Source organism: Macrobrachium rosenbergii, chromosome 56 (assembly GCF_040412425.1).
Source record: "Macrobrachium rosenbergii isolate ZJJX-2024 chromosome 56, ASM4041242v1, whole genome shotgun sequence".
NCBI classification, from domain to species: Eukaryota; Metazoa; Arthropoda; class Malacostraca; order Decapoda; family Palaemonidae; genus Macrobrachium; species Macrobrachium rosenbergii.
Genome location: NC_089796.1, coordinates 27,432,332 through 27,448,594, shown reverse-complemented (window position 1 = coordinate 27,448,594; position 16,263 = coordinate 27,432,332). Strand labels below are relative to the sequence as shown.

At 39.3% G+C, this 16,263-nt stretch overlaps 1 protein-coding gene across 2 annotated transcripts in view; it reads right to left on the bottom strand.

Annotated features, from left to right (window-relative positions):
* The window catches only part of Acat2 (Acetyl-CoA acetyltransferase 2), a 124,213-nt gene that overhangs the window by 36,876 nt on the left and 71,074 nt on the right, over positions 1-16,263 (bottom strand). For both annotated transcript variants that reach the window (XM_067100276.1, XM_067100277.1), the window contains one exon: positions 2,919-3,081. In XM_067100276.1, coding sequence (XP_066956377.1) covers positions 2,919-3,081 — 163 coding nt within the window. The remainder of the gene's footprint in view (positions 1-2,918; positions 3,082-16,263) is intronic.

The following is a 16,263-nucleotide window of genomic DNA, read 5'->3' as shown; positions in this document are numbered from 1 at the left end:
TCACGTTGTCGTAATGTTTGCACTGTTTTATATTAGTCGTTACATAAAGTTTTATATATGGAAATGTGCGCAATTTCATGTACAATACAACAGAAAATAATTCATGGTTGTAGCTTTTATCAGTTTTGAAATATTTTCATATAAATCACGATAACTGCCAAAATTTCAACCTTCAGTCAACTTTAACTCGACCAAAATGGTAAAAAAACGCAATTATAAGCTAAAACTCTTACATTCTAGTAATATTCAATCATGTACCTTCATTTTGCAACAAACTGGAAGTCTCTTTCACAATATTTCGATTTATGGTGAATTTCTGAAAAAAAAAACTTTTTCCTTACGTCTCGCGCCGTAACTCGGCCGAACATCTCAGAAATTTTTAAATCATGTTGTCGTAATGTTTGCATCGTTTTACATTAGTCGTTACATAAACTTTTATATATGAAAATGTGCGCAATTTCATGTAGAATACAACAGAAGATAGCTCATGGTTGTAGCTTTTATCAGTTTTGAAATATTTTCACATAAATCATGATAAGTGCCAAAATTTCAACCTTCGGTCAACTTTAACTCGACCAAATGGTCAAAAACGCAATTGTAAGCTAAAACTCTTACATTCTAGTAATATTCAATCGTTTAACTTCATTTGGCAATAAATTGGAAGTCTCTAGCACAATATTTCGATTTATGGTGAATTTTTTAAAAACATTTTCCTTACGTCTGGCTTGGTAACTCGGCCGAACATCTCAGAAATTCTTTCGTCTCGTTGTCGTAATATTTGCACCATTTTATATTAGTTGTTACATAAAGTTTTATATATGAAAATGTGTGCAATTTCATGTACAATACAACAGAAAATAACTCATGGTTGCAACTTTTATCAGTTTTGAAATATTTTCATATAAATCATGATAAATAGAAAAAATTCGACTTTCGGTCAACTTTAACTCGACCGAATGGTCGAAAACTGCAATTGTAAGCTAAAACACTTACAGTCTAGTAATATTCAATCAATTAGCTTCATTTTTCAACAAACGGGAAGTCTCTAGCACAATATTTCGATTTATGGTGAATTTTTGAAAAAAACATTTTTTACGTCCATGCACGTTATTTAATTCATGTATCATTTTGTGATAATATTTTCTCTGTGTTGCTTTGATCGTTTTACAATTTGTTATATACCAAAATCATCGCAATTTAGTGTACAATACAACTAAAAAATTAACTCATTAGCTTTAACCGTTGTGCTTACAGCGCGATTTATATACAATTATATAAGAGTTTTTTTTTTGCTGTCATGTATTCCAATATTTATATATGATAATGATATTTTTTTCATTTCTGATGGTTGCATAATAAACTTCAGGCAATGACAAAAAAAAGGAGCCAAAAATGAACTCTTAATCTTAAAAACTAAGCGTGCTGTGATTTTTGAAAAAACTTTTTTTTTGGCGCTAACTCACATAACGCCTGATGGCATACGGGAGACGTTTTTGTAAATAGAGGCTCTGCGTTTAAGGGTTGAATTGGAATTTTTACAGTTCTCAGAAAAACTTAGCCTTAACATAATTCTCTGCTCTAAAGCAAAAAGATACAATAGCATTCCAATTTACAACAGCCTTAAAGAGAGTGCTTGCGCCAATTGCGCTAAATAGAAGAGAGTTTCACAGTAAATAATTCAATGGAACTCATTCCAGAGGTTCAAAAAGATCTGCAGATAAAATTTTGGCCTGCATCTAAATTCCAGAGAGGGACTGATACTGAGCTGTAGGGGCCTCATTCTCAACTGATCTCAACACTAAGGTGCTCATCATCAGCCAGATGTAATTGCACATGACGCAATACCACGGAAAGCATGGAACAATAACCTTGAAAGAAGACAGCAAAAAACTCTTATCATATCTAAGAAAGCACAGAAACTTTGTCTACAGGGGTACAGGTGCTGAAAATTCCTCTAGAATGCCACCCTGAGCAATAGAGAAACTGTTGCTTCTGATAAAAGACCATGGGTGTTTTCTACTTTATTAAGGCTAAAACCCATGACACCTTTGAAAATCTCCTTACTGGGAGGAGATGGTCAACCCTATCCATGTGTTAACTGTGAGATGCCGAAGTTAGTGGTAGTGCATGGAGTTCGGTAGTTTGAGTTGATTTCTCCTTAACCCTTAAACGCCGACTGGACGTATCGTACGTCGACTAAAATTGTCTGTTGGGTGCCGAGTGGATGTACCGTAAGGTTTACATCCTGTTCTAACTTCTCAATATGCTTTCCTGAACCAAAAGGGGAGCAGAAGGCAGAGCTAAAGAGGAAGTCTCAATACTAACTAAAGTATTAGCAAAGGAAAAGCCTAGACTGAGTATGAATAACTACAGACGAAGGACTTGGAGAAGGGGGAGAAATGACAGGGCGGTGACCTGACCTAACTAGTTGCTTTCGCAATCTATCCGCTTTCCTTCTCTTCCTATACTAAAGAACTTAAGCAGAAAGTCCTTTGAAAATCCCTACATCCTCACATCTATTCTCAAGATCACACTTTATACCATTGCAGCCAGCACAAACAGTGTGTATCTCCTAAAAAATCAACATCCTACTAACACAATAACCATTCTTACAGAACTTGATGTTCTTGACCATGATTCCTGTGGAAGGTGTCCTAGGAAAAATAAATGTACAATACCATGATAGCAGCAAACAACCATGAAATACCAACAAGCGCCTATACACAATGGCAGCAAGGAGAATTCCGACAAGAGCTAAAATATTTGAAACACACCTAGTGGAGAACCTGTGTACATACGGTCATCTGGGCAGCCATTCTTTAACAGTAGGTAAGATTCATCCCAAATACTACTAATACTTTTCATTAAAAATTAAAATTACCAAATTACCAAAGACCATAGAAACGACAAACTCTTACCAGAAGCTCCAATGGGGTGTCCAAGTGCTATAGCACCTCCATTCACATTGACTTTTGAAGCATCAAGACCAAGTTCTTGAATAACAGCCAGACTCTGAGCTGCAAAAGCTTCATTCAACTCCCAGAGATCAACATCACTTATACTCCAACCAGCCTTCTTGAGCTGAAAAATAATTTAATTTTACTAGAAATGAATACACTTTACCTCACATATACTTTCTTTCAGTTACATCCTCAGGTAGTAATCCCTCAACTATCTGGATTAATAGGGCCAAGGACCCATCAGTTAATGTCAAAATCCAGATAATGGCGAGTAAAAAAAATATAGGTTGTGCAAGGGCAACTTCCTACCTTTCCTCACCTAATAGTCAATACAGTCACCACCCTACTTACCAACAAGTTACATTCTGGATGGCCATTCTTCAATTATTTGTAAATTGGTTTTTAATATGTAGTGCATAATTTTTGTTGGTGTTCACATTATTGAGTCAACTTGGGAGTCACAAATTATACTACTTTCACTGTATTTTTAAATCACACAGAATTATAAAGAATTACTTTGGATGCTAGAAAGGTAAAAGAAAATAAAATTTAGATTCAAGCAAACATTCCAAATTTAGTATTTTTTCCATGCTTTGAAAGTTATAAACTTTGAGAGAATTTCACAGGAGCAGCATGTGACACTGGAACTTCTATAGGGAGAGGGAATATACAACATATCCTTTAGGAAAATCTGAATTATTGTATCATAACATAAAAACACAAAACCAAACAAGCTCCAGGAAGTTCATCAATGCCATGGAATAAGTGCGTGTGTACTTATGTACCCTACACACACACAGAATTGCATTTATCTTTTGGTTTGTAAAAATAAAAAAGAGAAAATACAATAACATAGTGTACATAAGACTATTGTAGGATAAAATATAAATAAAATAGTGGGGTGTGTGTGATACTGTATTAGGCTTCGATATAAACATACCCCAGTTATTGTTTCTCTCTCTCTCTCTCTCTCTCTCTCTCTCTCTCTCTCTCTCTCTCTCTCTCTCATCTCAGTACTGTCCATATCCTTTAATAGTTTATGAACTACTGTATCATAAAAATAAAAACATGAAACCAAACAAGCTCCAGGAAGTTCACTGACGCCATCGAGAGTGTGCATACATATGTACATGTTGCCATTTTTTTTTGCTTTACCTGATTTATTGTACTGTATTTCATTACAAGTTTAGTTGCTCATCACATATATCATAACAGTACACTAGAGAATATAGTATCATTGTTGATATTTCACCTCTAATCATCGTAAAAATATCTAAAATGCGAATTTCATATGCAGGCAAGACAACACCAAACAGGCTGTTGCAAGTTCACAGACGCCACCGAGTGAGTGTGTGCATATGTATGTACCTTAAGCACATGATTGCATTTTTCTTTTGGTTTGAAAAAATAAAAAATGAGAAAAGACAATAAAAATATAAACGAGAATACTGCAGCATAAAATTTAAATAAAAAAGTAAAGGAGTGTGTATTACTGTACTTAAGCTTCGATGCTAACATACCACAGTTATTGTTCTCTCTCCCACTCTCCACACTGCCTCAACTCTCCCATGGCACCCAGCCATCCGACCCACCCACCTGGAAACTTCTCCAAGCCTCCCCTACCCCCCAAAACCCTTTCTCAGTCTGTCTGAGTGTAAAATGACATTTTTATAATAAAATAAAGTTTTATAGATACTTACCAAGTAATTACATAGCTATTAGTTTCTATTAACTGGCAGCTAGAATTTTGAATTCACAGTAGCGCTACTTTTGTTTTGGCTAGGCGAATGACCCCACCCACTTTCGGGGTAAGAGAGGAACCAGCTTAGCAAACGAGCTCAATATGTTTATGGCTTCCAACCATGCGAGGGGAGGAGGGAGGGCTTTGATCATGTAATTACTTGGTAAGTATAAATAAAACTTTATTTTATCATACAAATGTCATTTTTATATAAGCTACTTACCAAGTAACTGCATAGCTGAATCCCACATTATAGGAGGTGGGATGCATAGGTTATCTATCCTAATACATTAAAATTAGTAATGTAAAAGAAATAGAATTATTGCTAACATTAGTCAAAATGCTTGCTGGTTCCTTACCTGTTGTGAGAGCTGCTACAGGAAAGTACTGCCTCTGGACGGTGCTCATCTCAACTCATACCAGCGTGGTGGTGTAGCCAGGAGTCACCTGCTACATAGCGAGATTCCTTTGTTGCAAAGGAGTGTCCAATTACACACAATGAATAATCAAGTCGCCCCTGCCCTGGGCACAGTACCAGACAACACAACCAGAGAATAAAATACAAAACACAATCGCCTATAGCCAAACATTACAGCATACCATTACCCAACCTTTGTGGATAAAAAACTGGTGACCACTCCATATACCAAGTACCCCCAGGCTCCCCTACAACTTAACACCATGAATCAAGGAGAAAAATAGGAAGGATGAAGGAAACTTCCTACACTCCTTCTCCCAACACCACACCAGCAATTGAAATAGGACCCCAAGGTACTGCAATTTTCATACACAGTTTCTGTGTCAATCAAATAATGAGCTGCAAACACAGATTTGCATTTCCAAAATGTTGTTTGTATAACAGAGGCAATAAACAAATTATGCCTAAAAGCCAGGGTGTGGCAACTGCCCTCACTTCATGCGCTTTGACTTTCACTATGGGCAACGTATCTTCATCAATTTGCGAGTGCACCTCTAGAATTAAATCCTTAATGAAAAACACCAAGGCATTTTTTGAAAGAGGGCAAGAAGGATTCTTTACTGAGCACCAAAGGTTGCTCAATGGCACATGGATCTTTCTGTTCTTAGTAAATAGCACCTTAATACCCTTACAGGGGAAAGGGTTTTCTCTACTTCCTCCGAACCTAGGATATCTACTAAACTTTTAATGATGAATGAGCGAGGCCAGGGATTGGCAGGGGACTCGTTCTTAGCTAAGTATCCTAAGGTAAATGAACAAATTGCATTACCTTGAAAGAATCCAACCTTTTTATCCAAAGCGTGAAGCTTACTGACACTCTTGGCAGTCGCTAACGCTACTGGGAACAGAGTCTTCCTAGTAAGGTCCCTTACGGAGAGAGATTGCAAAGGTTCAAAATGTGGTTGCAACAGCCACTTCAGTACCATGTCTAAATTCCAGGCTACTGGATTACCTTCTTTCTGTTTGATCGTATCAAACGACTTGGTAAGATCAGAAGGGTCCTTATTAGAGGAGAGATCTAAACCCCTATGTCTAAAAACAGAGCTCAACATTGCTTTGTAGACTTTAATGGTTAAGGTGGAAAGGCTCCTGGTAGACTTCAAATATAGAAGGAAATCACCTACTTCCACTACAGATGTCTTAGGAGACAAGATGTTGTTCCTCCTGCACCAGTCACAGAAGACTGTCCACCTGGCTTGGTAAACTTTACTCGAGGAAAGTCGTCTACAACGAGCAATACTGTCTGCAACTGCCTTTGGAATCCTTTTACTCGCACCAATCTGTAGACAGTCTGAATGCGGTCAGAGCCAGAGTGGACAGTCCCTTCATGGAGCCTTCTGAAATGTGATTGTCTGAGTAGACTGGGTTTTTGAGGCAATAGCCTCGGGAAATCCACGAGAAGTTTCAGCAAGTCCGGGAACCATTCTCGGGCTGGCCAGAATGGGGCTACTAACGTCATCTTTACATTCCGATGATTCGGGAACTTGTTTAATACTTCTCTCACCATTTTGAATAAAGATCCATGTTCGACCAATCTATAAGCATCTCATCCATCGCCCAAGCTTGTGGATCTGGCACTGGCGAACAATATAGGGGGAGACAATGATTCTTTGCGGTCGCAAACAGATCTAGAATTGGTCTTCCCCACAGCTTCCACAACTCTATGCAAACAAGAGGGTCTAAGAGTCCACTCTGTGGGGAGAACTTGTTTTTGACGGCTGAGTTTGTCTGGAAAAACGTTGCATTTCCCCTGAATAACCTGGTTAGGATCTGGGTTCGATTCTGATCTGCCCAAATGAGAAGGGCTCTTGCTGCTTGGCAAAGGGAGAAAGAATGAGTTCCCTCTTGTTTTCTTATATATGATAGAGCCATGGTGTTACAGGCCTGAAACTTCTCTGTCTCCCAGGAGTGCTCCCCAACCTTATTTTATTTTTATTATTAAAGTTTAACCACACCACTACGCTGACTTTCAGCTCTCATAGGGCTGGCCCGAAGGATTAGATTAAAATACCAGGTCCAGGTCAGAGGCCAAGCACTGAGACCCAATAGATCATTCAGTATGATGATGAATGAATTAAAATGAAATTAAAAACTGCACACAGGCACATGCTCTCATACTGGGACACATACCTACAATAATTACATTTACTCATGCTTCCTTACATACACGCTAAAAAGATATATTAAAATTCAGAACATAAGTAATATTTAAAAAATTTTTTTTTTATTCAACAAATGTTGTTTTCGTGCTTTTTTATTTGCTTATTTTTATATTTTATTAATTAAATTACAGTTCCTCATGAACATCAAAATCGGAATGACTGAAAATATAAAAGATTCTGACAAAATTTCCTCCATTGATCTATTTCCAGAAGTTAACAGTCACTGTTAGTCATACTTTGGACATTCACATAACACGTCTGACCGTTATTATCACCCTGCACTCTGAGCACTCAGGAGCCGGGCCACATGGGCTGCTCATCAAGTGTCCATGTGTCAGACGAGTATGGCCTATTCTGAGACGTGTTAGAATTACTTGTGCATGTCTCTCTCTCTATGATGAACTCCATTTTTTTAACATTAGGTTTTATTTGTTTCAAAATTTATTACTTTCAGGGTCCTCATTCAATATATATTGCCATTTATTTATGACACCCATTTTTATGTGAGTTACATAAGCAGAAACAGGGATATTCACATTTGATCTTGTCATGTAGGTTGCTTCTTTGGCTGCTTTGTCAGCATCTTCATTTCCTTTGATCCCTACATGGGCAGGGATCCAACATATTTCTACATTTTTTCCATTATTATATAAGTTATGGAGAAATAATTTAATTTGTTGTACTATATTATTTTTTTATCTGTAACTGTGAATAGTTTCAATAGCGCTTCTCAAGTCAATGAAAATCACAAAATTATTGGATGATGTTTCTTTAATTATTTTCATAGCTGATACAATTCCACACAATTCTGCTCTGAATACTGAAGCATTATTAGGAAGAGAGAGCTGATAAGTCCTGTCCTGGGACACTGCAACATATCCCACTCCGTGTTCTGATTTAGATCCATCTGTATATATTGCGTAATGTGGACCTTTTCGGCTTACATGCTCTATGGTACGTTGTCTATGGTGTTCTGGTGTATATGAGTAACTTTCTGATAAATACTTGAGGTGTGTACAAAATTCTCATTTTATTCATCGTCCAGGGAGGAGGTGATTTTACTATTAAAGGTACTTGTATGTCTATATTCAGCGACTCAAGCAGTCTTCTAGCTCTAACTGGGAAAGGTGGTGGATGGTTGTTTATAAATACAACTCTTAATTCAAATAATTTTTTTGTTGGAGAGTCACTTGTCCAAATTCATAGAGCACTTTTCATTGTTACTAGCTCTCTGTGGAAAGACAGAGGCAGTTCACCACATTCAACTTGTAAAGATGATTTTGGTGATGATCTAAAGGCTCCTGAGCATATTCTAAGGCCTTCATTCTGAACAGGGTCTAACATTTTCAGTGCTGCATCCGATACTGAGCCAAATACTTCACTTCCATAATCAATGATGGACAGGACTGTTGCTTTATACATTACATTTTGGGTACGTCTATCGGCTCCCCAAGTAGTTTTCGATAGTTTTCTAATCAGGTTTAATACTTCTGACATTTGGATTTTATGTACTTCTTTTTTAAATTTTGCAGATACTTTGTTGTGTAGAGGTTTTATTGTATTAATTTCTAGTAATAATATAGTAATTTTTTGTAAAATTCCTTCTAATATCAGCAATGTTTTACAGTATTTATTTTACTGAACTTTCTATTCAAATTGTTTAATCGTCTCTCTATTGAGTGCTTTATATTTATTCATTCTGCTACCTTATCGGACCACCATGGCACTTTGTGTTTTGTTGGATGGAGTTTTGACTTTGGTATTGCTTTATCAGCAGCATTTTTAACAAAATCAACAAGAAATTTATTAGTTTCATTATGGTCTTTTAAATATTCAAATGGTGGGATATTTCTAGTGTGCATTTCATATCGCTCCCAGTCTGCTTTATAAATGTTATAGTGAGGGACATGTTTTGCAGGATTATTTTGTAATAAGAAATTAATATTGGGGAATGACTACTGGTGTGCAAGTCATCAACTGTATTCCAGTCTACCCTGTCAACTATACTTCTTGTACATTGAGTTAAGTCTACTGAGGAAAATGTTCCACGTGCTTTTGAAAAATATGTGCTAATTTTCTCCATGAACTTTTCTATTTACTACCTGTTCTATTTGAGTTTGTACAATTACAATCCCATATTGGGTTGTGAGCATTAAAATCACCTACCATTAATGTACGTTCCTTGGTATTGTTAAGTAAATCTTTAAGTTTATCAATGTTGTAATTTTTATTAGGTTGGTTGTATATAAATTATAAATTATGTAATTATCGTTTTTTATTCGTATTTTAATACTTGATATTTGCAAATCAGTAAAATTTACAGGTGCTGTGTCATAACATACTTTGCTGTTATGTACATATATAGCAGTACCTAAATTTCCTTCTTCTCCTCTAGATGTAGATACTAAGGTATATTTACCTACTGTTGATATTGTTTTGTCGACATGTAAACTAGTATCAGTGGTTCATATTCCCTTAGTAATATTTTGTATAGTTTTTGATAAACTGTCCTTTGTTATGCTTTTGTTTTTGTTGCACAGTTCAATGAAACATTCATCACATCCACGTGTTTTCGTGTGTCGTTTCTTCGTTTACTCTTGCTGCACCTACTATTGGTGAATGAGTAATCTCTTCTCCCATCACATAATCATTCTTGTCAATGGGTTTTTGTTCTACTATTTCTTTGATGTTCTGGGTATCTGTTTCCATTGGCTGTATTATTAATTTAGGAGACAAAGGTATATTCTTATCATTTTTTTATTTTTGTTCTTTCTTCAGGTCTCCTGCTTTTATTTTAATGAATATATCTCCAATAATAGTTGGTTTTTTGTTGGTCTTGGGTGGAGTTCTCTCTAAAGGCCTCTTTTTTTCTTTAGTTTCCAATTCATCATACCTATCTTCTAATATTTCTGTGGCGCTTGTATTATCTTCTAGTGTTTTCATTTCTCTTTAATATCTCAAATGAATTTGAACAAATATTTGTATACTTTTCTTGGTTCTTTTCTATATTAGTTTCTTCTTGCAAAGTGGTTATTTTTCTTTGAGACTGATCTATCAGGGTTTTGTTACTCTTATCAATTTCCATTTCTGGATCGGGGTCCCGTGTCACCCGGTGAAATAGTCCATTCAGCACTTATTTCTAGGTAATTCCGTTGCTAGATACCAGAGAAAGCTAAATGAAATGCTGGAGTTACTACCCCAGAGCGAGCTCCACTAGATGGAGTCGTGTATGGAAAAGGGTGAACTACTACAAAAACACGGAACCTTATCCTATAGAGATTCCCAATGTCAAAAGTCCCAACGAGAGAGGTGCCGATACAAGCCCATGCACTACTCGCGGACTGTATACAAGGCAACACTAGCCGCATTCCATTTTCGCACGTTTTTTCGTTCACACGTAATTTCGTTGTGATCCTTATTTTGTGCTCTATCACTGTCATTGGGTCTGCTATTAGGCAGGAAGTATTTTCTTAATACAAGCCTATTCAGGTGCTATTCTAAGCTCATGATCTTAGACGGTGACCACTTACATTATTTTCATTACATGAACTTAGAGGACCTTACTAATGTTCAGGGTAGAATTCTCCTAGTTTTCAACGTTTCTATTTAAGTCTTTAATAGCATACGAATGATGTTTATTTCTCTGTTATTATTTCACTGGGTGACACGGGACCCCGATCCAGAAAAAGGATTTTGACAAAGGAAAAATCTATTTCTGGAGAGGGACCAATGTCACCCGGTGACCCACCCCTGTTTTTTCATTCTCTCCTCCTTGATAAACTTCATTCTAGTGAGGTGGGTGCTAACATGGAATGTGGCTAGTGTTGCCTTGTATACAGTCCGCGAGTAGTGCATGGGCTTGTATCGGCACCTCTCTCGTTGGGACTTTTGACATTGGGAATCTCTATAGGATAAGGTTCCGTGTTTTTGTAGTTCACCCTTTTTCCATACACGACTCCATCTAGTTTTTCGCTCTGGGGGTAGTAACTCCAGCATTTCATTTAGCTTTTCTGGTATCTAGCAACGGAATTACCTAGAAATAAGTGCTGAATGGACTATTTCACCGGGTGACACGGGCCCCTCTCCAGAAATAGATTTTTCCTTTGTCAAAATCCTTTTTTTGTTTCACTGTTTGATCTAGTTACAGTAGAAAACAGTTTCCTAGCAGGATCATAATTTTCCTCTAACTTTTAATTCTAATTTGGCCTCTTTTATACACATTCCTGTCCCTTCCTTTAGTAATTTTAATTCTGTATTGTATATAAAATACATACACTCCTTAGATCTTGCATGGTGATTTTGTCCACAATTAACGCATGTCGGTTCACCACACCTCCGCTGTGTGGTGTGTTTGTCAGATCCACAATATGCACATATATATATATATTTATTACAGAAATTTTTCTTTGTATGTCCATACATACTACAGTTTTGGCACTGTAGTGGTTTTGGAACATACAGTCTCAGTTCTCTGCTCTGGCCCATGGTTTTAATTTTCAAGGGTAATTCATGGCCTTTGAATTTTATCTTTGCTATTCTCAGTGTTTTTCCATTACTCCGTCTACTGGCTATGTTGTATATTTCGCAATCTTGTACACTGTTGTACCTTTTTTCAAGGGAATCCAGCAATATATTCTTGTCTATTGGTTCTTCATCATTATCAGGGAGTACTACGGTACCCCATACACTGTTCATACTGTCATGTTTTTTATATGTGCCTTTATATCGTCAATATTTTTTATAATTAAGTAATTTTCTGATTGATTTTTGTTTGTGATTTCTATTAACCACATCTGATCTTTTATTTGTCTGAATGACATTTCAGTAGCTGAATGTCGATTCAACAGGAAGTTTTCTAATTTCAATGCTGATATTTTCTTCTGTTTCTAAGGTCAGGAATCGTGACCAACTTCCACTTCCAAAGAGGGAGTTGATGTGAGTCGAGGCTGGGTCAAGATATTTTTTTTTTTTTTTTTTGCTTTTTACTGGAGCATAAGGCTCCAGTGTAATTACATTAGTATTTTTTCTGATTTTTCCAGAGAGAGGTTGTCAGAGGAGGTTCCAGCGGTTGTCAACTGTGCCAAGTCGCTACCATCAAAGGGCCCAGGGGTACTTAAATCTTTAACACTACTGAGCATAAAGATTGAGGTAAAAAAAAAAAAATAAATAAACCTGAAAATCTTAAAAAGATATCATCAGCCTTTCATGGGGTCTATTCTTCCATCAATGGCACAAGTGAGAGCTGACTCCCAAATGTCCACTCCCTACCCTACCCCACAAGGGGATGGCACAACATGATTAGAGTGGCCCCAGTGTAAGCAAAACACGCTTGCTAGGACTGACAATATTACTGGAATAGAATCATCCCCACCCTAATCATGTCATGGGCAAACTGGATAGAATGCTGTGAGTCCTATCCCCAGAGCCAGACACCCCCCTGGAATGCATGATCCAGCCATAAAGAATAGTTCTGCCTGATATCTCTCAGGTCTGAACATTATTGGGCAGCTGATAGTCCTACCACAGTTCCCACTATTTAGCTTCAGATATAAAGCCAATCCCAGTTATGATATCCTTTCCTATTTACCAGGTTCAATAAATTTTAGCAAAAGCAGAAAATGCCGCAAAAATTAAAGGAATACAGAATGGTATATGGGACTCTTGGACCCAAACCCGGGAACAGATTCCTGGGGTTCATGAGCCCCCTCACCAAGTCAAGGTGGTCCCAAATCGAGGGGGTCCCCAACCTAGGTCTGACGTGTCTGAATAAAACATTAGGTCGGGGTTCAGAGGGAGAAGCAACTTTCCTTGAGAGAGCTTGTCTCTTGAATTCCACCAAGCAAGATCTTCTTTTATTTCCTTCGTTATTGGAGAAACGAAAGAAACTGGATGCTTCTTCCTGTTCCAGCTGACTTTCAGAAAGAACTGCAAGTTTCTCATATGAAGTCTTCCTAGGGACATGAACTGCTCCATGGATGAGAGTCTCCCTGACAGGCTCATCCAACTTGTTCGCAGAACAGGACTGAAGGGCGAGAAATTTGTTTATCTTCTGAAGACAGGAGTTTATCCTGTTAGGGGGAGGGAAAAACCAGAAAACTCCACGAGTTTATCCTCATCCCCAAAGAAGCTATCTCCTGAGAAGGAGTCAGTTATGATTTTTGGAAATTAACAATAGGCCCAAATCCTGGGTGAGGAGAAGGGTCTTGTGAAGGTCCTCCACACACTTTTCCTTTGACTAGGAGCGAATAAGCCAATCATCGAGATACAACAAAACGTTGACTCCCATCAGATGTAACCATTTTGCCAATGGGGCGTGAACATGCATGAATACCTGTGGAGCTGTCGACAGACCGAAGCAAAGGGCTCTGAACTGGTACACTTTGTGCTGCAACACAAACCTTAAAAACTTCAACTCCCGATGAATTGGGACATGGAAGTAGGTATCTTTCATGTCTATCAACATCATCCAATCTTCCAGACGAATGGATGCAAGGACGGACTGGGACATCTCCATCTTGAATTTTGTTTTCTGTACTTACAAGTTCAGGGCACTTACATCCAGAACTGGTCTCCAGGCCCCCTAGGCTTTGGGGACTACAGTCGATTGTAGAACCCCAGAGAGGAGGTGTCCTCGACTAGTTCGACTGCTTATTTTTCGAGGAGAGCTGTCACTTCTTGGAAGAGGGCTGAAAACTTTTCTGAGAGTGACGAGTAGGTCGTCAATAAAACAGGCTTGTTGTCTAAGGGAGGTTTCTTCAGAAATGGGATTGAATAGCCTTCTCTTATTACTTGAACAATCCATCTCTCCACTCCTCTTGCTTCCCAACCCTCCCAAAAGTGGAAGAGTCTTGCCCCCCCCCCCCAGGTGTGCGGAGGACTAGATCCTCACTTGCGTGTGCGTGGTTTGTTGACAGACTTCTTGATTGCTCTGGGGGTGAAACAGGCGTTTCCACGAGGTGTGGGAAAGCCTCTTTGCCTCTACCGTGAAAGGGCTGGGGTTGAACAGGAGAAAATGTCCTAGAGGGAAAGGCCGGAGACTCCCTAGGCCATCTCGTTGATTGTGATAGGAGGTCCTGCGTCGACTTCTGTTGCAGATCAGCCGCAATCTGTAGCACAGTCGTTTGAGGGAAAAGTGCTTCTTGTCCAAAGGCGCGAAGAGGAGTGCAGACTTCTGGGAGGGAGTAACTCATTTCGTGGTGTATGAACACCAAAGCTCCCTTTTCTTGAGGATACCCATTGCAAAAAGGGAGGATAATTCAAATGAGCCATCTCTAATACCCTTATCCAGGCAAGAGATGACTCCCAAAAAATCCAAATGAAAGTCTTCAGGGATACGAGGGCACTCCTTCAATTTACGAGCAAGAGCTCCTACTGCCCAGTCGAAAAGCTGAGAACTTCCAAGACTTTGAATAAGTACTTGATCAGGTGGTCCAATTCCAAGGGCGAGAACAAAATCTTGGCTGAACTGAAAGCCGACCGTCTGGAGGAGTCAACTAAACAGAAGTCTCCATGGGAGGAGGCAGGCGCTCCCATGGATGGAGCCTCTCTGGTTCTATACGAAAGATAAATGTGACAACCTAGACGGCGGACAACAAAATGAGGCTCTTCCCTGCTCTCTCTTGCTCGAGAGCCAGTTCTCCACCTCACGGAGAGCTTTCTTAGCTGAAGAGGACAGTACCACTTTAGGAAGTCTTGAAGAAGTCGTCTGATTATCCATCATGTACGTCAAAGCCGGAGAAGCCGAAGCTGCAGGAGGGAAGCAATCAGGAAAAGCCACCAGCAGCAGAAAATTGAGTAATGAGGCATACGCCGACAGAGGGGCAACAGGGTCCGCTTCTTCCTTATCTTCCAAAGAGATTGGCGACAGATCCGCAACAGGCTGGGGGGCTGATGGGACTTTCTGAAATAAGCCCAGGATATTATCCAATTTGCACTGGATCAAATGAACAGAAGGTTCCAAAACAGAGGGTGCAACTGTCAGAGCAGGAGCAGGCAGAACCGAAGAAGACACGGGCGCTGCTGAAGAAATGGACGAAATCAGGCGCTCGGAAGCGGAATTAGTCTTGGGCGCCAAAGAAGTGTCTTGCTGTAAGAGGGGAATGGGCACTTGGAAGCCGATGGGCGCTCAGGACCCGATGGGTGCTCAGAAGCCGATGTGCGCTCAGAGAGGGCCACATCACAAGAAGCACTATGATCCACTGGAGAAGGAAGTTCTGGCACCACTGGGCACCTTGGCGCCAAAGACAACTTCTCTGCCAATGAAGATTCAGGTAAAGCAGATTGTACAGGCGCTACACGAACAGGAGTTGGGCGCATGGGCACTGGAGAGTGTTCCAACATCACTATCTTTCTCGGCAAGTCCTCCGAAGCAAAAGATGGGCACTTAGAAGAAGTAGTTCTCAATGCAGAAGAGCGCTCCAGAGGAGTAGCGTGCTTAGAAGGCTGAACTTGTCCCACTAACACTAGTTGATCCTGGGAGAAACACTCCAGACTATCCCAGAAGACGTTCTGGAGAAGTCTCTTTAACCTTCTTAACAGGAACTGCAGAAGGTTAAGAAGCACCCGGGGAGCGTCTCTTCAGAGGATGAGATTCACCTTGCCATTGGCACCTAGGACTGGGGTCACTGCTGGAAATACTAGATGAAAGACAATCCACTTCCATAGACACACCTTTCCACCGGCACTCTGTCATAACTTGGGAATTGGCAACAGGTACGACTGAGGGGGCAACTGCCTGTGGCCAGACCCCACCGACCTCCCTTGGGCTGCCAGTTTGGCTCCTCCAAGGTTTAGGGGAGTTTGCAAGGGACTTTGGCCTAGGAGAATTGACAGGACAGACAGCCACCTCCTCCATTAACACTTCACTATCACCCTTCACATTCACTTTGCCCATTAGGACTTTAACAGAAGCACCAATTTTCT